We start from the raw sequence: 23,822 nt of genomic DNA on the forward strand, positions 1-23,822 counted from the left end.
TGCGGACCGGCACTCATGTAGAAGAACACTATTCAATTGGCACCCGATCCGTTTTCAGTAGGCCTATTCATGAGCAACCCGACCCGACGAGCCTGACCTGAAAGCCCGACATCCGGTCTAGGCATGGGCTCGACGTTTTCGTCCGAAGCCCGAGCAAAGGCCGAATGAGTTTTAAATAATTGTTTTAATTTAAAAATTGCTATAGTACTATATTTAAATAAACTGAAAGTAATAACTTTAAATAAGAAGTGCACTTTTTTTACTGTTCAAATGTTTCTGGCCGGGCCGAATCGGGGTTTGGGATTCTTGCTTCGGGCTTTGTCAAGCCCGGCCCGTCCGAGGGCATGATCTGGTTCTAGGAAGAATGCTTGATTTGCAGTTAGGGAGTGTGTCCACGTCAGTGATCCGAGGCACTGACCCCTCCACCAATCAGCGCCCACCTCTCCTCCCCATAAAACCCAGCCCTGACCCCGCTCCATTCCCCACACCATCTCAGTCCCCACTTCCTGCTTCCAACAAACTCACACAACCCACCACCGAAGATCCCAACTCCACCCGAAGCGGCAGCCATGGCCCCCAAGGCAGACAAGAAGCCCGCGGCCGAGAACAAGGTCGAGAAGGCGGCGGAGAAGACCCCCGCGGGCAAGAAGCCCAAGGCCGAGAAGCGGCTGCCGGCGGGCAAGACGGCGTCCAAGGAGGCCGGCGGCGAGGCGAAGACCCGGGGCAGGAAGAAGGGCAGCAAGGCCAAGAAGGGCGTGGAGACGTACAAGATCTACATCTTCAAGGTGCTGAAGCAGGTGCACCCCGACATCGGCATCTCCTCCAAGGCCATGTCCATCATGAACTCCTTCATCAACGACATCTTCGAGAAGCTCGCCGGGGAGTCGGCCAAGCTCGCGAGGTACAACAAGAAGCCCACCATCACCTCCCGGGAGATCCAGACCTCCGTCCGCCTCGTCCTCCCCGGGGAGCTCGCCAAGCACGCCGTCTCCGAGGGCACCAAGGTCGTCACCAAGTTCACATCCTCCTAGACTGACGGCGTGTTGTTGGTTTCTGCATCTGTAGTGTCGACTCTGCTTATCTATCTATCTGCAAGTAGTGGTAGCAGTAGTAGTACCTGTGCTGGGTGATTGCCAACGCTTTGTTGGCTCGTTGGTTGATTGTAAGAACTGAAGTTGCTGCTCTGGCAAACTGAAATCTATCTAAGAACTGAAGTTATCCTTCAGAAATGTCTGCCTGATGTTGGCTTTTTACCCTTCTGAAATGTCTGGCCATTTGTATTTTGGTTGCTGAACTCTGGTTATCTGCAAACAGAGCTACTACTGAATTTGTTGGAATTTGGTAGTAGTAAGAACTGAATTCAGTGGTGCAAACCGAGATAGAGAAATAATGATACATTTATGCAGTAGGGATTTGATTTTTTGCTAGGTTCTTGAGCTAGTCCCTGCCATGTCTGTGCTTTCATATCGTAGCAATGTATATGTAATTTGTGTTTCCAGATTCCTGATCCTCCATCAGTAGGTTCTGTTTCTGCATTAGGCGCAGAACCCAGTGTTGTTCAATCGGTCGGGCTTAATTTCCTGCTGCTATTGAGGGTGATAATCATTTAAAGTGGCAAGGTAAGAACAACCCAACGATTTGCCTTGCCATGTCCTGTTGTTAAGGTACATTAGTTTACTCTGCAGTTTGTACATCAGCTGGCAGTAGCAGTTTGGTGTTATCCTCTGAATTCTGAAAATGGCAAATGTGAGTTGTTTTTGAGAAAAATTTAAGTGTGTGTTGCTGTCGATTTCTTAGTATACAGAGTTTCATTGCCTCGCTGACAACTGAAGAAACCATATGCCTGCCTTCGATGCACATCTGGTGTGCTGCTCCTTGCGGCTCGTTCCAGGCTCCGGCGATGCTCTATAGTTAGATGCCAGTTCTGTAAATCTCGGTCAACCAAGAATTAACAAAATCTGAGTCGCTAGATGTAGCTTCTCCATTTTCTTAATCTTGGATTACTTCATATCTAGGAGTATTCCTTAAGCTTTGGTTAAGTCTAAATACAAGCGCATGTGTATATAGGCATGCTGAAACAGGAGTGATGGAGATGAAGGGACTGGACAGACAGGGTGTAGTAGGGAGAATCATGTAAACCACCGAGTGGCAGACATCACAAGAAGAACTCGTACAGATTAATAAAATTATCTGATGGCAGGATTTGATAGATCGACCACAACAACTTGAATGTGTTTCAGAGAGTTTCAGGGCCATATACAACCCAAAATTCATTAAATAGTTTGTCAGGTTTGGACGGTTGTTGAATCAAGCAAACGCCGTTGCTCCCATTCTGCACCAAGCTTACCAACTTGTCATCGTTGTCAAGGACGCTGCGACGCCTCTGAATCTGTTAAACATATTAGAGTTAGCATGAAAGGCAAAGGGGGATAAAGCTGACTGTATTTTTGCTGGATATTTTTCAGATGCCTAGCATATCTGTTGCACTGCAAGGATGGCAAATGCAGAGAACTTTGCACCTCAGATCATATCGGATTTTAATGAAGCTAGCCCAAACCCACTACTGGAAACAAAGTAGATTTCCTTAAATGTGTTGTAAAAATCGATACAAACTATCACATCCACTGATGTAAATACCTTCACTTTGGTTTGTCTGCTTGTGTGAGTTTTTTTTGCGGGAAAAAAAGGGCAACGGGGTACAAGTAAGCCTTGACCAAACCTATGCGGGAGACTGCCAATTTTACAGGGTAGAGATGTATTAAATTGCCTTTTCCGCTTAAAATCATGCCACTTTAAAGAGCAAGTCAATTGTTCATTTCTGGAGATTATTTATGTCATTGTTCATCTCATCAAACCTCATCAAAATAGTTTTCATAGTACTACTCGTAGTTTTTTTATGAAGTTTGATGAGGTGTCTAAAAATATTTGCTCGGGTATTGGTTTCAAGCATATATGCTCATCTCACTTGAGAAGACATTTATATACACCCGTTTTCAAAACAGGCTTTCACCCCGCTTTATATATAAACCAAATCACCACATGCACACATCAAGTTCAAGTGTAGGAAGAAAAATAGTAAGTCTGCTGACTCAACAATACAAACATGCCCAAAATGAAAATAAAAGGTGATACAAGGCTTGATGGAGCCGGCAATCAGTGGCTAGGAGGCGATGCGAGGCGGCGGCATGCCATAATCAGCCTATCAACCATGCCGCCTAGTCGATCCTTGTCCCGCTGCCTAGAAAGTGGGTGCCAATGCTGCAAGAAGGACGGAAATTTAAACACAGAGCTAGAGGCCCGCCGCAAAAGGCCCGCTCGATAATCATCTTTTCACGGTTGTCCATAGGGTCCAGTTCATTGCCGCAAACAATAACCTGAAGAGGCATCTCCTCCTACCGGTATAGTTGGCCTAGCTTCCAGGAGCTCGCCTAGGTCCAGGGCCTGCCACTCAGCCCCCAGAGCCTCATGGACAAAGCTCCATAGGAAAAGTGCAGTGGGGCAAGTGAAGAAAATGTGGCGAGGACGATCCCACAACAACTAGAACACAAAAATCTTGATTTTCAACGGAAGCAGCGCTTTCCAGAAAGGAGTGATCTACGCAAGAGTCAATACACGACATAGGCCACGATATGCCAAACCTACGAAGAAAAGTCCCGACAAGGCCAGATGCCAAGACACAAAGTCCGGAGAGTGTGATAGCATCGATGGGAGGCCCGCTCGCAAGTTGGCGCAAGCTAAGGTCTCCTCAGTACCAAATGTTCATCAGAACAAGATGTTACATTTCCCATGTTGGTGGCCGAGGAAACCAAGATCATTTGATCCGAGTAGATCGCGAATCGCCCTGGGTATTCGATAGGTAATGGAACCTGACAAGCCATGGGTGATGCCAAAAGAGGGTCCCGTCTCCATTCCATCTGGAGACGTCGGTACCCACATGAATCTCATGCTTTATCGGTTGGAGAGACTTGGGAGACCTCCCACCGATCGCAAGTCAGGAGCGGGCGCCCTGCATGTACTTAGCTTTTTATAATCTTGAAAGGACAAAGATGTCGCCTAGAGGGGGGAGTAGGTATTTTAAAAACTTTTATGGATAACTATTATAAACAAGAGAGACACTTTTCTTATGCATGATCAAGATTTGTCCCCTGTGGTGACTTAGAATGCTCGAGACATGATCACCATTACTACTTGGTACCTTTGGTGGGAAAGACGTAAACTGGTCCATGAGGAAACAATCCAGAGTGCCTCTGAAATTTTTATGGGGATCCGTGCGCATACAAAATGTTTTCTTACTGCTTCCTCCCTATAAGCCACCATAAAAGGAGGGGGCTGGACCTGTCCCTCTGGGCTTTGTAAAACTTAATGTTGATGCTTCTTTTGACCGTGATGAGCTCAGGGGCACTGTCAGGGCGGTCCTTAGGGGTGATAGAGGAATTTTCGTTGGAGGGGGGAATGGGAAGATAGACTGGTGCACAGATGTCCGTGTGGAGGAAGCCGTGGCGCTCCGACACCGTTTGTCCCTTGCGCAAAGGTTGGGGGGTGCAATTGCCCTGTTATTAACTCACAATCTAGAGGTCATTGATACCATGAACAGTTGAGTTCTACTGGTGCAGCGGCGATGACTTTCGATGATTGTTATCATCTTGCTTGTGATTTTCTTATTTCTAGGTTTGAACATTTTAATAGAGAAGCAAATAAGGTCATTCACAAATTAGCTAAATTAGTAAATTTTATTTGACTTTTGATTGGCTCGAGGAACCACCGAACGAAATTGTAACCCTCCTCACATACGATATATCTATTGAATAAAGTGGGTGGTGGTTTTGTTTAAAAAAAGTGCATCAACCACTTATTCTAAACAAGATAAGTACTCAAGGAAACGAAGAACCACAAGTGAGCAATACAAGATTACACAAGTTATATCACAAGATATGGGAATGAATGATACAAGCAAGCACAAGTAAACAATAGAAGCTTACACAAGTTATACCAGAATATTATGGAAAATAATAATACAAGCTAGAAATTTGCACTAGGCAAAAGATATATCAATAGTAGCAAGCATGAATTGTGAAAGTAAATGGACAAGAGTCTACCGATATGTTCCTAAAGTTCAAGTATCCACCAATAGTCTAGTCTCCGCTGGAGAGGTGGGTGTTACCCTGAAGGCACACCAATACCACGAAGGCTCACCCTCTTCTCTTTGAGATATCACCATGAAGGTGATTCTCAATTACTAGTGGCTAGCTTCTTCCTCCACTACATAGATGGCAAGCTCCGTGGCCACTTTTATTGACTATAAACAGTAGGGTAAGAAACCCACTTCATTTTTATCAATGATTAAAGATTAAACGAAACAAAGTAGTACAACAGACCTGAGCTAAGCCGCTCAAAATAGAAGAAGAAGAACTAACGCTAAGAAGAAATCTAAAAAAGAGGAAGAGGAAGGAGAAAAGAAGAAGAAACCTAAACAGCTAGAAAATAAGGGAAAAGAGAAGAATAACAAGAAGAAGGGGATAGATATTACAATTTGTCATTAAGCCAGGCAATGAACTGAGTAGCATATTTCCTTTTTATTCTGTTCTTAAGCTAGTTGAGCTTCATGAAGTAAGTCTCTTTCCACCTATGAAAAGATTGCTAGATATTTTGGAATATGAAATTATTCCTTGTAATCCAAATCTCCCATGCAGCTAAGATGAGAATTTCCATGAAAAAGGTACATTCTGTTTCTGCTTGAGATCTCCAAAAGCCTCCATAATAGAGAGATAAAAAGACATGGATGGGCAGACATAGTCCCAGCAAGTGCCAACAAAAGGACAGATCCAGAACAAATGTTGCAAGGTTTTCTCAATCTGACAGTGAAGTGTAGCACAATTACATGATTCCAGGAAAAATGTCTTTCTTTGGAGAAGATTTCTAGTGTGGAGCCTCTCATGTAAGAGCATCTAGAAAAAAAAGCTCTGGCAAGAGCTATTCCAAACGCATTGGAAATGAGGTGGTACAAGTTTCACTCCTATCATCACTTACATGCTTTTGCATATGAAAAGGCAGCAGAGCTTCATATATAGGTCCAAGTGTCAAAACATTCAATGTACTCAGATCCTCTTAGTGTGTCAAAATAGATTTCATCTGGCTGAACTCTCGGGATGCTTGAATGGATAATGGGAGATGGAATATGTCTTCCATAAATTCCAATTGCATTACCTGGGGCACATAAATGTGCTGGTATTTTGTGAAGGAGAACAAATGGGGAAGCAGTTGTGCAAGCACTGAGAGTGCCATAGGTCGGTCTACAAGTGAACACTTTTTGCACGACCCACATGACACCTAGCCATGGCTTTATAGATCCCAATGAGATTTAGGTTTCTTTTCCACCAAAATGATCCTTCAAAGCTTTCTCCAGGGAGTTTTCCATTGTCATGGTAAGTTTCCCAGACCAGGTTAACCCATGGAATGTTTGCTCTATTGTACAATTTGCTAAGCCTTTTCAAAATAAGAGCTTTATTTTGGACACCAATATCCAAGATCCCTACGCCACCTTGGATTTTTTGGCCTACAGGCTATGGACCAGGAAACCATTGCTGGCCTATGGTCCTCCATATGAGGTCCTCTTCATAGACAATGCCTTAGATATTTCTCCACTTGCTTTTTGATGTTTATAGGAATGTCTAGACAGTGAGTGAAACAAGCACAGATTTACCAAGAAGAGCCTACCAGCCATAGTCAAGAACTACCGCTTCCTCTTTTGATTTATGACATTGGTGCAAATACTCAGAAGCCTAACCAAGCCAGTCTTGAATGACTCTCTCCTTCAAAAACCCATATTGATTGATGTGAATGAGTTCCAAAATCATTTCCTATAATCTATTGGCAAGCAGCTTGGTTATGATCTTGAGAGTGCAATTAAGCAAACAAATTGGCCTAAAATCATTTTGTGAAACATGGGTACCCACTTTAGGCATAAGGGTGATGAAGTGTTAATGCTCTCAATTGACATTTTTCCTTTATAAAACTCCTGAATTAGCTTTTCGACATCCACTTGAATAATATCCCAACAAGCCTTGAAAATTTCATTATGAAACCCAACTGGACCTAGAGATTTGTCTTTTGGAACTTGGGAAATAACATCATTAATTTCCTGATATGTGAAAGGTGTTTCCAGTTCCACAAAAATGCTTGAGTCAACATTGGGCTCATATAGAGATAGTAGATCAAAATGCATGCAAGTCTCCTTAGAAACCCCTAATCTCTTTCTAAAAGCATCCCACAAAATTGTAGCTTTACCAGCATGGTCAAAAATGTCCGTCTGATCTTCATTTTGTAATATGGCAATGTGATGATGTCTGTGGTTGATTGAAGCTTTGGTGTGAAAGAACTTAGTATTCTCATCCCTAAACTTGACACCTTTGATTTTACCCCTTTGCTTCCAATAAATTCTTTGATTGTTGAGCAGCACTAAAAAATGGTCTTTCAAGAAAGCTTTGCAATTCCCTTCATAAATTCCTAGATCCCTAAACTCCTCAAACAAGTCAAAAAGAAAGATAACATCATTGATGTCAGCAATTTTCCTTTTCAAACATGAAAGGCCTTCAGCCCACAATTTCAAAGCTCTTATAAGGTTTTCGAATTTAGCATTGATGCATTTGGCAACATCCTTGAAACCCACTTAGGAATGGAAGTGCCAATTTTAATCATGAATGGCAAGTGATCAGAGATGGGCCTAGCTAGGGGAAGAACTGTAGAGCCAAGGTAGGAAGTCATCCAGGAGGGAGAGGTGAAAAACCAGCCCACCTTTTCTAGGAGAGGGCTTTCTTGCATGTTACTCCAACTAAATTTCCTGCCTTGTGAAGGAAGCTCTAATAAACCTAGGCTACTGATGGCTTCATTAAAAAATTAGCATCTCATTGACAGCCCCACCAGGTTCATTTCTATCTGAAGTTTCCCTAATGAAGTTGAAATCTCCCATAATGATCCAATCAACATCAATAGGCATATGTATGTGAGAGAACCAATCAATAAATTAAGTTTTTTCTTCAAGTGCACACGGTCCATATATGTTTGTGAGAATCCAATTCCGACTGGAAAGGTTGCTAGTGAACTGGACTGAAATTGAGAATTTGTTTTCAAACACCGCTTCTCTAGAAAATCGAGACCCATTCCAAGCAACTAACAACTCACCAGATGCTCCAATAGAGGGTAGGAAATCAAATTTATTTATTCTAGCAGGGCAAAAAATATATTAATGTAGGCCTGATCAAAGTGTTCTCTCTTGGTTTCTTGAAGACAAACAATTCCACAAGCCCTTTCCTCAATTTTATGTTTAACAACCAACCATTTATCCTTAGCAGTCAGAACTCTCACATTCCAATTTAAAATGCTCCAACTTCTGTTGTTACTCATAGGGAAACGAATGGGAATTACAACAATGGTCAGTACCAACACTTGCCAAGACCCCACAAATCAAAAGATCCAGATATGAAATCCAGTGTGCAAGTAGCAACATCATCCATGCATACATAATTTTCAGTAGATCAGAACTGGTAGAACAAGTCTTGGATCTGACAGCATTACAAACAGATAAAACTTAAACCAGAAGGAAAAGCAAAGACACCAAACATCCAAGTGTCTTGCCTAACTACAGATTTTCATTGGGCCAACAACATCATTAAACACCAGGCTTGGAGGATTTCTTGTCCTTGGCCATGGACACCTTGGCCAATACCTTAGGGGTCTTCTTCTTGGGCCTCTTGGAGAGCTTCTCCTCCAACTCCTCCTCGGCCACCTTGCAAAAGGATGCAACAATATTTTTAGCCACAACTTTTTTAGTAGTAGGCGACAAAGCATTACAAGGAAGGCATTGTTTATTAGAGCAAGATCCTCTCCTAAAACCTTCATTTTACTTTTTGATTCAGTCAATCCGTAATGGAAAAGTAGTAGGAGGCAAAGCATTACAAGGAAGGCATTGTTTACAAGGAAAGCATTACAAGTACTCTGGCTCGAATTATTTGTCTTCCGCCTCTATCTCTGCACTGAGTTTGATGAAGAGCGTGTCGGACTCCGCCTGCTCCCGCCGTAGGAACGCTCGGTTGGCCTCCACATAGGCATCATCCTGGATAGACTCCAGGATGGCCTGCTGCTCCAACATATCATCGGACTGGGCGACGATGAACTCCGCCTCCGCCTGCTCCATGTTGAAGCCCAACAACTGCTGCTCTGGCAGCTCTGGCTCCTACTGCTCCGCCTCATCCGCCTCCTCCACCCCATCGGAGCCATATCCTCCTCCTCCTCTTCCCCCGACTGGTCCTCCTCCTCCTCCGGCTACAGCGAGTTTGGAGGCGGCCCGAAAGCAATGCAGGCGGCGTGCACGGCCTGCCTCGCCCGAATCTCCTGTTGGATCTCACAGCGGCGCTTCGGCGTCAGCACAGCGTAGTAGGTGATCTTGCTCTGGATCATGGCAGAGTGCCGGAGCATGGGCGGAGCGTCTGACCATGGGTAGAGCGCCAGAGCGGGAGAGGAAGGAGGTGGATGGGTTTGAACTGACGGCGTAGATGTTGGGGAACGCGGTAATTTCAAAAAAATTCTTACGATCACGCAAGATCTATCTAGGTGATGCATAGCAACGAGAGGGGAGAGTGTGTCCACGTACCCTCGTAGACCGAACACGAAAGCATTTCAATAACTCGGTTGATGTAGTCGAACTTCACAATCCAACCGATCAAGTACCGAACGTACGGCACCTCTGCGTTCAGCACACATTCAGCTCGATGACGTCCCTCGTACTCTTGATCCAGTTGAGGTCGAGGGAGAGTTTCATCAGCACGACGGCGTGGAAACAATGATGATGAATTTACCGGTGCAGGGCTTCGCCTAAGCACTACGACCATATGACCGAGGTGTGTAACTATGGAGGGGGGCAACGCACATGGCTAAAAGATTAACTTGTGTGTTCTAGGGTGCCCCCCTACCCCTGTATATAAAGGAGGGAGAGGGAGAGGCATCCGGCCCTAGGGGGTCGCGCCAAGGTGTGGAGTCCTACTAGGACTCCCTAGTCCTAGTAGGATTCCACCTCCCATATGGAGTAGGAAAGGGGGAAGGGAGAAGGAGAAGGAAAGGGGGCCCGACCCCCTTCTCCTACTCCTAATTGGCCTCCTGCCCAAGGGGGAGGGGGCGCACCAGCCCCTTGTGGGCTAGTGTGCTTCCCTTTTATGGCCCATAAGGCCCATAACTTCTCCCGGGGGGTTCCGGTAACCTCCCGGTACTCCGGAAAAATGCCCGAACCACTCGGAACCATTCTGATGTCCAAATGCAACCTTCTAATATATGAATCTTTATGTCTCGACCATTTGGAGACTCCTCGTCATGTCCGTGATCTCAACCGGGACTCCGAACAAACTTTCGTCATCAAATCACATAACTCATAATACAAATCGTCATCGAACGTTAAGCATGCGGACCCTACGGGTTCGAGAACTATGTAGACATCACCGAGACATATCTCCGGTCAATAACCAATAGCGGAACCTGGATGCTCATATTGGCTCCTACATATTCTACGAAGATCTTTATCGGTCAAACCGCATAACAACATACGTTGTTCCCTTTGTCATCGGTATGTTACTTGCCCGAGCGTTGGTATCATCATACCTAGTTCAATCTCATTACCGGCAAGTCTATTTACTCGTTCTATAATACTTCATCCCGCAACTAACTCATTAGTCACAATGCTTGCAAGGCTTATAGTGATGAGTATTACCGAGAGGGCCCAGAGATACCTCTCCGAAACACGGAGTGACAAATCCTAATCTCGATCTATACCAACCCAACAAACACCTCCGGAGACACCTATAGAGTACCTTTATAATCACCCATTTACCTTGTGACATTTGGTAGCACACAAAGTGTTCCTCCGGTATTCGGGAGTTGCATAATCTCATAGTCTAAGGAGCGTGTATAAGTCATGAAGAAAGTAGTAGCAATGAAACTGTAACGATCATAATGCTAAGCTAACAGACGTGTCTTGTCCATCACATCATTCTCCTAATGATGTGATCCCATTCATCAAATGAAAACACATGTCTATGGTTAGGAAACATAACCATCTTTGATTAACGAGCTAGTCAAGTAGAGGCATACTAGGGACACTATGTTTTGTCGATGTATTCACACATGTACTAAGTTTCCGGTTAATAAAATTCTAGCATGAATAATAAAAATTTATCATGATATAAGGAAATAAATAATAACTTTATTATTGCCTCTAGGGCATATTTCCTTCATCAGAGAGGGGGGAGGTTGATGTGTTAGGGTTGCGGGACACCGACCGACTTAAATAACCGGATTTGGTCTTGGGCAGCGAGCCGGAGCGGTGCCACACAACGTTCACACTGTGGTGACGGATGATGTCTACTATGGAACCTTCTTCTTGTAGACTCGTGTTGGGCCTCCAAGCGCAGAGTTTTGTGGGACAGTAGCAAATTTCCCTCAAGTGCATGACCTAAGGTTTATAAATCCATGGGAGGCATAGGATGAAGAGGCTCTCTCTCAAACAACCCTGCAACCAAATAACAAAGAGTCTCTTGTGTCCCCAACACACCCAATACAACAGTAAATTGTATAGGTGCACTAGTTCGGCGAAGAGATGGTGATACAAGTGTAATATGGATGGTAGATATAGGTTTTTATAATCTGAGAATATAAAAACAGCAAGGTAGCAAGTAACAAAAGTGAGCAAAAACGGTATTGCAATGCTTGAAGACAAGGCCTAGGGTTCATACTTTCACTAGTGCAAGTTCTCTCAACAATGATAACATAATTATATCATATGGCTATCCCTCAACGTGCGACAAAAGTCACTCCAAAGTTCCTATCATGGAGAACATAAAATGAAATTTCTTGTAGGGTATGAAACCAGCTCAAAGTTATTCTATTCGATCAATCCATTGAGTTATTCCGATAAGTGTCACAAACAGCCCTAGAGTTCGTAGTAAAATAACACCATATGAAACAGATCAATCAACCCTAATGTCACCTAGATACTCCATTGTCACCACAAGTATCCATGGGTCAATTATACGATATGCATTAAACAACTTCAGATTCATAATATTCAATCCAACACAAAGAATCTCAAAGAGTGCCCCAAGATTCCTACCAGAGAAACAAAGACGAAAATGTGCATCAACCGCTATGCATAGATTACCCCAATGTCACCTCATAATCCGCGAGTTGAGTACCAAAACATACATCAAGTGAATCAATAGAACACCCCATTGTCACCACGGGTATCCCACGAAAGACATACATCAAGTGTTCTCAAATCCATAATAGTATTCAATCCGATAGTAGTGAAACCTCAAAGGTAAAACTCAATTCATCACAAGAAGGTAGATGGGAAGAAACACCATATATATGATCCAACTATAGTAACAAAGCTCGCGGTACATCAAGATCATTCCAAATCAATAATGCGAGAGTGGATAAACACATAGCTACTGGTACATACCCTCAACCCCGAGGGTGAACTACTCCCTCCTCGTCATGGAGACTGCCGGGATTATGAAGATGGCCACTGATGATGGTTTCCCCTCCAGTAGGGTGCCGGAACAGGATCCCGATTGGTTTCTCGTGGCTACAGAGGTTTGCGGCGGCGGAACTCCCAGTCTAGGTTTCTTTCTGGGGGTTTCGTGATTTATAGGAATTTTTGGCGTCGCTCTCACATCAAGGGGTTCCACGAGGCAGCTGCAAGACAGGGGCGAGCCCTAGGGGGCGCCCTCCACCCATGTCACTGCCTCGGGACTCTTCTGGCCCAACTCTTGTGCTTCGGGGTTCTCTTTTGGTCCATAAAAAATCACCATAAATAATTCAGCCCATTCCGAGAACTTTTATTTGTGCACAAAAAACGAAATTTTGGGCCGAACGAATTTTTTTCCTATCATACTTATGACACATATATGACGATAATTGTGACAAAACCCGGTATCATCGTAGATGTGGTGGGATCCTACTTCTATGACAAAAAATCATGACAGAAAATGGGCTTTTCATCCTGGGCGGGCCGGAGACGCGGCTGCATGACATTTTGGGCCGTCCATGACGGAAAAAACCGTGGTAGAAGCGAGGGTGAGGAAAATATCAAGGTGTTCCCGGTTGCGGTGGGTGGTCGGGGTCGAGTGATGCACGGAGGTTTGCACTTTTCTCTCGTACACGCACGCGCGTGGGTGCAAGGCGTTGGGCTCTAACTGAACCCGAGCGAGGCGTTCGCCTACTGAACCCGAGCGATTGCACTGCAGGCTACGCATTACTGAACCCGAGCGATCGATCGATGGATGTTAACTGAACCCGATCGAGCGATTCCTTCGCTACTGCTGCTAACTGAAGCCGATCGATGCTGCCTCTGGATGAACAGTGAGCGTTTCCTCTGGATGAACATTTCCCGGTGGGGGTGGATGAATAGGACCCCGTGGTGTTGCCTCTGGATGAACAGGACCTCGATCGATCAAGCTGGTTGGGGCTGGATGAACAGGACCCCGTGGAGGGTTGGATGAACAGGACGACCCCGTGGAGGGCTGGATGAACAGTAGAAGGTGGAGGGCTGGATGAACAGTAGCTCGTGGAGGGGTGGTTGAACAGGAGCCTGTGGAGAGGGCTGGTTGAACAGTAGGCGGTGGAGTAGCGCGCGGTGGAGGCTGGATGAACAGTCACAGGTGGAGGCTGGAGGAGGTCGACAGTGGATGAACAGTAGCCCATGGAGGCTGGAGGAGGTCGACGGTGGAGATGAATAGTATCCCGTGGAGTCCTGTTTTGCAGTATGCCACACCCCTCTCGATGAACAGGACCCCCATTTCGACCGTAGCGCTCCAACACAAGTCCGTTTCCTCCGTTTTGCGGTACGCCACACCCCTCCCGATCAACAGGACCTCGTTTCGATCGTAGGAGGTCCAACACAAGTCCGTTTCCTCTGTTTTGCGGTACGCCAGACCCCTCCCGATGAACAGGGTCCCGTTTCGAACGTGGCCGGTCGAACACAAGGTCGTTTCCTCCGTTCTACGGTATGCCAGGCCTCGTTTCCATCGGCTTTTTCGTCCAAGCCCTCCCGATAAACACAACGACGCATTCCGTTTTGACACAGCCGGTTGGCTCCCCATGAACATGACGATGACGCAGTTTCTCCGCTCCGACCCAGCCATGTACATGAACCCTGGCCGTACGTATGCGCGAGTAGGCGTTCGAGACCCCGCCCATATGTATGTACGTGGCCGTATTTTCTTTCTTGCACACTGGCCGCTGTACGTACATGTACATGCTATGTGTGCGCCTCTACATCGACCAGTATGTACGTACATGCTCGCGACCAGAATGACAACACTACATATGCTTCAACCAGGTGGGTCCCGACTATCAGGCACTTCCTTGCATGCGAAGATGTAGCTGGTGGGTCCCAGCAGTCAGGGGGTGAATCATTTTTTTTGCTTGGATGCACTTCCTTGCATGCGAAGATGTAGCTAGTGGGTCCCAGCAGTTAGGGGGGAAACGGTTTTTTCGCGAAATACGGTGGCCTGTCCGGTGGGTCCCCGCTGTCAGGTGGAATAATTATTTTGTGCGTAATAAGGAGGCACTTCCTTGCGGCTGCCGTGGACCCAGCTGCCAACCTCTCCACGTACAGTACTCTTCTGACGGAAGTCGGTCTTTGAACACTGATACGTCCATTTTGCATCATGCTTTTATATCAATATTTATTGCATTATGGGTTGTTATTACACATTATATCTCAATACTTATGGCTATTCTCTCTTATTTTACAAGGTTTACCATGAAGAGGGGGAATGCCGGCAGCTGGAATTCTGGCCGGAAAAGGCGCAAACGTTGGAAACCTATTCTGCACAACTCCAAAAGTCCTGAAATGCCACGAAACAAGTTTTTGGATTTAATAAGAATTTATGAGCGTAAGAAATAGGCCAGGGGGCCCACACCCAGTCCAGGAGATAGGAGGGCGCGCCCTCCTCTATAGGGCACGACCCCCTATCTCCTGGCCCCCCTAGTGGGCCTCCGGCGTCCATCTTCTGCTATATGAAGGGTTTTGTCCTGGAAAAAATCATGGGCAAGCTTAAGGGACGAAATTCCGCCGCCCCGAGGCGGAACCTTGGCGGAATCAATCTAGGGCTCTGGTGGAGCTGTTCTGTCGGGGACACTTCCCTCCGGGAGGGGGAAATCATCACCAACGTCATCACCAACGATCCTCTCATCGGGAGGGGTCAATCTCCCTCAACATCTTCACCAGCACCATCTCCTCTCAAAACCATAGTTCATCTCTTGTATCCAATCTTGTATCAAAACCACAAATTGGTACCTGTGGGTTGCTAGTAGTGTTGATTACTCCTTGTAGTTGACGCTAGTTGGTTTACTTGGTGGAAGATCATATGTTCAGATCCTTTATGCATATTATTACTCCTCTTATTTTGAACATGAATATGCTTTGTGAGTAGTTATGTTTGTTCCTAAGGACATGGGTAAAGTCTTGCTATTAGTAGTCATGTGAATTTGGTATTCGTTCGATATTTTGATGAGATGTATGTTGTCTTTTCCTCTAGTGGTGTTATGTGAACATCGACTACATGACACTTCACCATTATTTGGGCCTAGAGGAAGGCATGGGGAAGTAATAAGTAGATGATGGGTTGCTAGAGTGACAGAAGCTTAAACCCTAGTTTATGCGTTGCTTCGTTAGGGGTTGATATGGATCCATATGCTTAATGTTCTGGTTAGGTTTACCTTAATACCTTCTTTTGTAGTTGCGGACGCTTGCAATAGGGGTTAATCATAAGTGGGATGCTTGTCCAAGTTAGGGCAGTACCCAAGTACCGGTCCACCCACATATCAAATTATCAAAGTACCGAACGCGAATCTTATGAACGTGATGAAAACTAGCTTGACGATAATTCCCAATGTGTCCTCGGGAGCTCCTTCTTCATTATTAGAATTTGTCTAGGCTTATCCTTTGCTACATAAAGGATTGGGCCACCTTGCTGCACTTTATTTACTTTATTTACCTTTTGCTCGTTACTATTTATCTTATCACAAAACTATCTATCACCTACTATTTGAGTGCTTGCAGAGAAAACCTTACTGAAAACCGCTTATCATTTCCTTCTGCTCCTCGTTGGGTTCGACACTCTTACTTATCGAAAGGACTACGATAGATCCCCTATACTTGTGGGTCATCAAGACTCTTTTCTGGCGCCGTTGCCGGGGAGCGTAGCGCTCTTGGTGAGTGGAACTTGGTAAGGAAACATTTATATAGTGTGCTAAAACTTTCTGTTACTTGTCACTATGGAAACTAATCCTTTGAGGGGCTTGTTTGGGGTATCTTCACCCCAACCAGAAGAGCAAATAGATGCTCCTCAACCTACTGAACTTTATGAAAATATTCACTTTGATATTCCTTCGGGTATGATAGAAAAACTGCTAGCTAATCCTTTTGCAGGAGACGGAACATTGCATCCCAACTTACACCTTATCTTTGTGGATGAAGTTTGTGGATTATTTAAGCTTGCAGGTATTCCCGATGATGTTGTCAAAAGGAAGGTCTTCCCTTTATCTTTGAAGGGAGATGCAATGACATGGTATAGGCTATGTGATGATACGAGATCTTGGAATTATAAGCGATTGAAGTTGGAATTTCACCAGAAGTTCTATCCTATGCATCTTGTTCGTCGTGATCGTAATTACATATATAATTTCTAGCCTCTCGAAGGAGAAAGCATTGCTCAAGCTTGGGGGAGGCTTAAGTCAATGTTATATTCATGCCCCAATCATGAGCTCTCTCAGGAAATGATTATTCAGAATTTTTATGCTCGACTTTCTCTTGATAATCGCAACCTGCTTGATACTTCTTGTGCTGGTTCCTATATGCTGAAGACTATTGATTTTAAATGGGACTTATTCGAGAGAATTAAATGCAACTCTGAAGATTGGGGTTCCGACGATGGTAAGGAGCCAGGTATGACACCTAAGTTTGATTGTGTTAAATCTTTTATGGATACCGATGCTTTTCGTGGATTTAGCTCTAAGTATGGACTTGACTTTGAGATAGTAGCTACTTTTTGGGAAATTTTGCTACTCACGTTGATCTCCCTAAAGAGAAGTGGTTTAAATATAATCCTCCTATTGAAGTGAAAGTAGTTGCACCTATTACAGTCAAAGAAAAGACTATTACATATAGTGATCCTATTATTCCTACTGCTTATGTTGAAAAACCTCCTTTTCCTGTTAGGATAAAAGATCATGCTAAAGCTTCGACTGTTGTTCGTAAGAGTAATACTAGGACCTATACACCTCCTGAGCAAATTAATGTTGAACCTGGTATTGCTATGATTAAAGATCTCTTGGATGAGGACTTAGATGGACATGTTATTTCTTTCTTGGGTGAAACTGCTAATATTGCTAGACCCGGTACTAAGACACGTAGACCTGTTGTAGGCACGCCTGTTATTTCTGTTAAAATAGGAGATCATTGTTATCACGACTTATGTGATATGGGTGCTAGTGCTAGTGCGATACCTTATGATCTTCATAAAGAAATTATGCACGATATTGCACCTGTTGAATTAGAAGACATTGATGTTACTATTAAGCTTGCTAATAGGGACACCATTAAACCTACTGGGATTGTTAGAGATGTTGAAGTATTGTGTGAGAAGATTAAATACCCTGCTTATTTTCTTGTTCTTGGTTCCCCACAAGATGATTTTTGTCCCATTATTTTTGGTAGACCCTTCTTGAATACTGCTAGTGCTAAGATTAATTGTGAAAAGAATATCGTCACTGTTGGCATAGATGGTATGTCTCATGAGTTCAATTTTGCTAAGTTTAGTAGACAACCTCGTGAAAGGGAACCACCTAGTAAGGATGAAATTATTGGTCTTGCTTCCATTGCTGTTCCTCCAACTGATCCGTTAGAACAATATTTGTTAGACCATGAAAATGATATGTTTATGAAGGAAAGGGAAGAAATAGATGAAGTGTTCCTTAAACAAGAACTTATGCTGAAACATAACCTTCCCGTTGAAATTCTTGGGGATCCCCCTCCACCCAAGGGTGATCCCGTGTTTGAACTCAAACCTTTACCTGATAATCTTAAGTATGCTTATCTTGATGAAAAAGAAATATATCCTGTTATTATTAGTGCTAACCTTTCAGAGAAAGAAGAAGAAAGATTATTGAAAACTCTGAAGAAGCACCGAGCTGTTATTGGATATACTCTGGATGATCTTAAGGGCATTAGTCCCACATTATGTCAACACAAAATTTCAGTGGAGAAAGATGCCAAACCAGTTAGAGATCCTCAAAGACAATTAAATCCCAAAATGAAAGAAGTGGTAAGAAAGGAGATACTAAAGCTCCTTGAGGCAGGTATTATTTATCCCGTTGCTGATAGTGAATGGGTAAGCCCTATCCATTATGTCCCTAAAAAGGGAGGTATTGCCGTTGTCCCTAATGATAAAGATGAATTGATCAAGCAAAGAATTATTACAGGCTATAGGATGGTAATTGATTTTCGTAAGTTAAATAAAGCTACTAAGAAAGATCATTACCCTTTACCTTTTATTGATCAAATGCTAGAAAGGCTATCCAAACACACACATTTTTGCTTTCTAGATGGTTATTCTGGCTTCTCTCAAATCCCTGTGTCCGTGCAGGATCAATCTAAAACTACTTTTACTTGCCCTTTTGGTACTTTTGCTTATAGACGTATGCCTTTTGGTTTATGTAATGCACTTGCTACCTTTCAAAGATGCATGATGGCTATATTTTCTGATTTTTGTGAAAAGATTTGTGAGGTATTCATGGATGACTTCTCCGTATATGGATCCTCTTTTGATGATTGTTTGAGCAACCTTGATCGAGTTTTGCAGAGATGCGAAGACACTAGTCTCATCCTGAATTGGGAAAAGTGTCACTTTATGGTTAATGAAGGCATTGTCTTGGGGCACAAGATCTCCGAGAGAGGTATTGAAGTTGATAAAGCCAAAGTTGATGCTATTGAAAAGATGCCATGTCCCAAGGACATAAAAGGTATAAGGAGTTTCCTTGGTCATGCCGGTTTTTATAGGAGGTTCATTAAGGACTTTTCTAAAATCTCTAGGCCTCTGACTAATTTATTGCAAAAAGATATTCCTTTTGTCTTTGATGATGATTGTGTAGAAGCATTTGAAACACTTAAGAAAGATTTGATCACTGCACCTATTGTTCAGCCACCTGATTGGAATTTACCTTTTGAAATTATGTGCGATGCTAGTGATTATGCTGTAGGTGCTGTTTTAGGGCAAAGAGTCGATAAGAAATTGAATGTTATCTAGTATGCTAGTAAGACTCTTGATACTGCCCAGAGAAATTATGCTACTACTGAAAAAGAGTTCTTAGCGGTTGTGTTTGCATGTGATAAGTTTAGACCTTATATTGTTGATTCCAAAGTCACTATTCACACTGATCATGCTACTATTAAATATCTTATGGAAAAGAAAGATGCTAAGCCTAGACTCATTAGATGGGTTCTCTTGCTCCAAGAATTTGACTTGCATATTATTGATAGAAAGGGAGCTGAGAACCCCATTGCAGACAACTTGTCTAGGTTAGAGAATGTTCTTGATGACCCACTACCTATTAATGATAGATTTCCTGATGAATAATTAGCGGTCGTCAATGCTTCTCGTACTGCTCCTTGGTATGCTGACTATGCTAATTACATTGTTGCTAAATATATACCACCTAGTTTCACATACCAGCAAAAGAAAAAGTTCTTTTATGATTTAAGACATTACTTCTGGGATGATCCACACCTTTATAAAGAAGGAGTTGATTGTATTATTAGACGTTGTGTGCCTGAGCATGAACAGGAACAAATCCTACGCAAGTGTCACTCTGAATCCTATGGAGGACACCACGCTGGAGATAGAACTGCACACAAGGTACTACAATCTGGTTTTTATTGGCCTACTCTCTTCAAAGATGCTCGTAAGTTTGTCTTATCTTGTGATGAATGTCAAATAATAGGTAACATTAGTAGACGTCAAGAAATCCCTATGAATTATGCTCTTGTTATTGAACTGTTTGATGTTTGGGGCTTTGATTATATGGGACCTTTTCCTGCTTCCAATGGTTATACACATATTTTAGTTGTTGTTGATCACGTTACTAAGTGGGTAGAAGCTATTCCAACTAGTAGTGCTGATCATAACACTTCTATTAAAATGCTTAAAGAAGTTATTTTCCGAGGTTTGGAGTCCCTAGATATCTTATGACTGACGGTGGTTCACACTTTATTCATGGTGCTTTCCGTAAGATGCTTGCTAAGTATGATGTCAATCATAGAATCGCACCTCCTTATCACCCGCAGTCTAGTGGTCACGTAGAGTTGAGCAATAGAGAGCTCAAATTAATTTTGCAAAAGACTGTGAATAGATCTAGAAAGAATTGGTCCAAAAAACTTGATGATGCATTATGGGCCTATAGAACTGCATACAAAAATCCTATGGGTATGTCTCCTTATAAGATGGTTTATGGAAAAGCATGTCATTTACCTCTTGAACTTGAACATAAAGCATACTGGGCTATTAAAGAACTCAATTATGATTTCAAACTTGCCGGTGAGAAGAGGTTGTTTGATATTAGCTCACTTGATGAATGGAGAACCCAAGCATATGAGAATGCTAAGCTTTTCAAAGAAAAAGTCAAACGCTGGCATGATAAGAGGATACAAAAGCGTGAGTTTAACGTAGGAGATTATGTGTTATTATTCAACTCTCGTTTAAGATTTTTTGCAGGAAAACTTCTTTCAAAATGGGAAGGTCCCTACGTTATCGAGGAGGTCTATCGTTCTGGTGCTATAAAAATCAACAACTTCGAAGGCACAAATCCGAGGGTGGTAAACGGTCAAAGAATTAAACATTATATTTCAGGTAATCCTATCAATGTTGAAACTAATATTATTGAAATCATAACCCCCGAGGAATACATAAGAGACACTTTCCAGAATGTTCCAGACTCCGAAAAGGCATAGGTACGTGGTACGGTAAGTAAACCGACTCCAAAACAACTCTAATGGCAATTTTTATCAGTTTTGGATTATTTAAGAATTTTAGGAAGAAAGAAGTAGTCTGAAAGGGACACAAGGCTCCCACAAGAGAGGAGGCCCCCCCCTGTAGGGCGGCCCCCCTATCTTGTGGGCACCTCGTGTACCCCCCGGACTCTGTTTTCTTGTATGTCACGTATTTTGGTCGGTCAAAATTCATTATATATACTCTCGAAGGTTTTGACCAATGTATCACGCAAATATCTTCTGTTTTCGTTTCGAGCTGTTTCTGTTTCAGATCTAGAGCATCATGTTGTCTCCAAGCGCTCCCAAGGACAAGTTTTTCGAGAAGGGTTATCAACCCCTATCTCACGGAAGTGCTGCATCACCCTCAAACCATTGAGATGCGTGAGGGGGTGCTGCACATCCATGATGTGGAGGGACCAAGGCGTACCGGGAGCGTGGAGACAAAGCTCAAAGCCATGGAGCAAGAAGTTTTCAAGTGTCAAGGGATGGTGGAGCGTGGACTCAATGCCAACCAGATGATGGTCACGGAGTTCACCAACAACCACAAGCTAGATGCCAAAGTCATTGGGGAGACCATCTTCAAGCTTAAAGAGCAAATCGAGCACCTCCAAGCCCAGATTTATGACCTGCAAAACCAGAACTGTGAGTATGAATATAGATTCAAAAAGATGAGTTTGGCTGCAGATTTAAGGATCCCGGAGACTCGATCATCCTTTTATGATGGAGAGCCCATGCCTTGAAAGACGGACGACAAGCCTGCATCATCAACAACACCACCTCCATCACCTCCGAGGAAATAATTACATGGGTATGGGCACTCCCCTTGGCAACTGCGAAGCTTGGGGGAGGTGCTCACCATCACACTCCTATTTTTACCGCTTTATTTAGTTCAATCCTTTTAGTAGTATCTTGATCTAGTAGATTGAACTTTTTGTTATCAAGTAGTTTTGAGTTTTACATTGTGATCTCTTTATGTAAGCGAGTCCATGTGCTATCTATAATAAAGATTAGTGTTGAGTCAAGGGCTTTGCTATGTTACTATGATCTTGTGAAAGTAGAAAGAACAAAAGAGTTCATATTGATCTTATGGATAGTGATAACTTCACACATAGAAAGTATGAGGCATAAAAATTGTTAAGAGTTGATGAACGTAGCCTTGGTCATCATTGCAATTAATAGGAAGTGATAAGGAAAGAGGGGTTCACATGTAAATATATTATCTTGGACATCTTTTATAATTGGGAGCACTCATTAAGTATGACATGCTAAAAGAGTTGACGTTGGACAAGGAAGACAACGTAATGGTTTATGTTTTCCGACATCTCAGTTAAAGTATATTGTCATTGACCTTCCAAACATGTTGAGCTTGCCTTTCCCCCTTGAGGGAGTCTTGGACTAGGGGGTGTCCGGATAGCCGAACTATCATCATCGGCCGGACTCCAAGACTATGAAGATACAAGATTGAAGACTTCGTCCCGTGTTCGGATGGGACTTTCCTTGGCATGGAAGGCAAGCTTGGCAATATGGATATGTAGATCTCCTACCATTGTAACCGACTCTGTGTAACCCTAGCCCTCTCTGATGTCTATATAAACCGGATGGCTTTAGTCCATAGGACGAACAACAATCATACCATAGGCTAGCTTCTAGGGTTTAGCCTCCTTGATCTCGTGGTAGATCTACTCTTGTAATACCCACATCATCAATATCAATCAAGCAAGACGTAGGGTTTTACCTCCATCAAGAGGAACCGAACCTGGGTAAAACATCGTGTCCCTTATCTCCTGTTACCATCCGCCTAGACGCACAGTTCGGGACCCCCTACCCGAGATCCGCCGGTTTTGACACTGACATTGGTGCTTTCATTGAGAGTTCCTCTGTGTCGTCACCGATAGGCTCGATGGCTTCTTCGATCATCATCAACGATGCAGTCCAGAGTGAGACCTTTCTCCCCGGACAGATCTTCGTATTCGGCGGCTTTGCACTGCGGGCCAATTCGCTTGACCATCTGGAGCAGATTGAAAGCTACGCCCCTGGCCGTCAGGTCAGATTTGGAAGTTTGAACTTCACGGCTGACATCCGCGGGGACTTGATCCTCGATGGATTCGAGCCACAGCCGAGCATGCCGCACTGTCACGACGGGCATGATTTAGCTCTGCAGCCGGACATTACCCTGGAGGCCGCACCCGAACCCGCTCTGATCTTTAAATCGGAGCCTGCTGCGTAGATTGAGGACGGATGGCTAGACACCGCCTCGGGAGCTGCAACCTCTATGGCAATAGAGCCGAACACTGACATTGTCCCTCATAAGGCTCGTGACTCCGAGGTGCCGGACTCCTCGCCGGACTCCTAACCTCCCGCGCCCCCTCCAATCGAATCTGATTGGGCGCCGATCATGGAGTTCACCGCTGCGGACATCTTTCAACACTCATCTTTGGCGACATCTTGAGTTCGCTAAAGTATCTCTCGTTATCAGGAGAGCCCTGGCCAGACTGCGGTCAGGACGGTTGGGATGCGGACGACGAAGAAATTCAAAGCCCACCCACCACCCACTTAGTAGCCACTGTCGACGATCTAACCGACATGCTAGACTTCGACTCTGAAGACATCGACGGTATGGACGACGATGCCGGAGACGACCAAGAACCAGCACCTACTGGGCACTGGAAAGCCACCTCATCATATGACATATACATGGTGGATATCCCAAAGGATGGGAACGGCGAAG

The 23,822-nt window shown here is 43.9% G+C and overlaps 1 protein-coding gene across 1 annotated transcript; it reads left to right on the forward strand.

Moving 5' to 3' along the window:
* Window positions 1–477: 477 nt before the first annotated feature.
* On the forward strand, window positions 478–1,229 carry LOC123143329 (histone H2B.2-like). The gene has a single exon (XM_044562212.1). It carries the CDS (start codon window positions 570–572, stop codon window positions 1,029–1,031), a length of 462 nt encoding a protein of 153 aa, XP_044418147.1. The 5' UTR covers window positions 478–569; the 3' UTR covers window positions 1,032–1,229.
* Window positions 1,230–23,822: the final 22,593 nt, after the last annotated feature.

Source organism: Triticum aestivum, chromosome 1B (genome assembly GCF_018294505.1).
Source record: "Triticum aestivum cultivar Chinese Spring chromosome 1B, IWGSC CS RefSeq v2.1, whole genome shotgun sequence".
Lineage (NCBI taxonomy): Eukaryota > Viridiplantae > Streptophyta > Magnoliopsida > Poales > Poaceae > Triticum > Triticum aestivum.

Bases quoted from the DNA above. Each gene is read 5' to 3' on its own strand.
- LOC123143329 (XM_044562212.1), top strand. From the start codon at position 570: ATGGCCCCCAAGGCAGACAAGAAGCCCGCGGCCGAGAACAAGGTCGAG.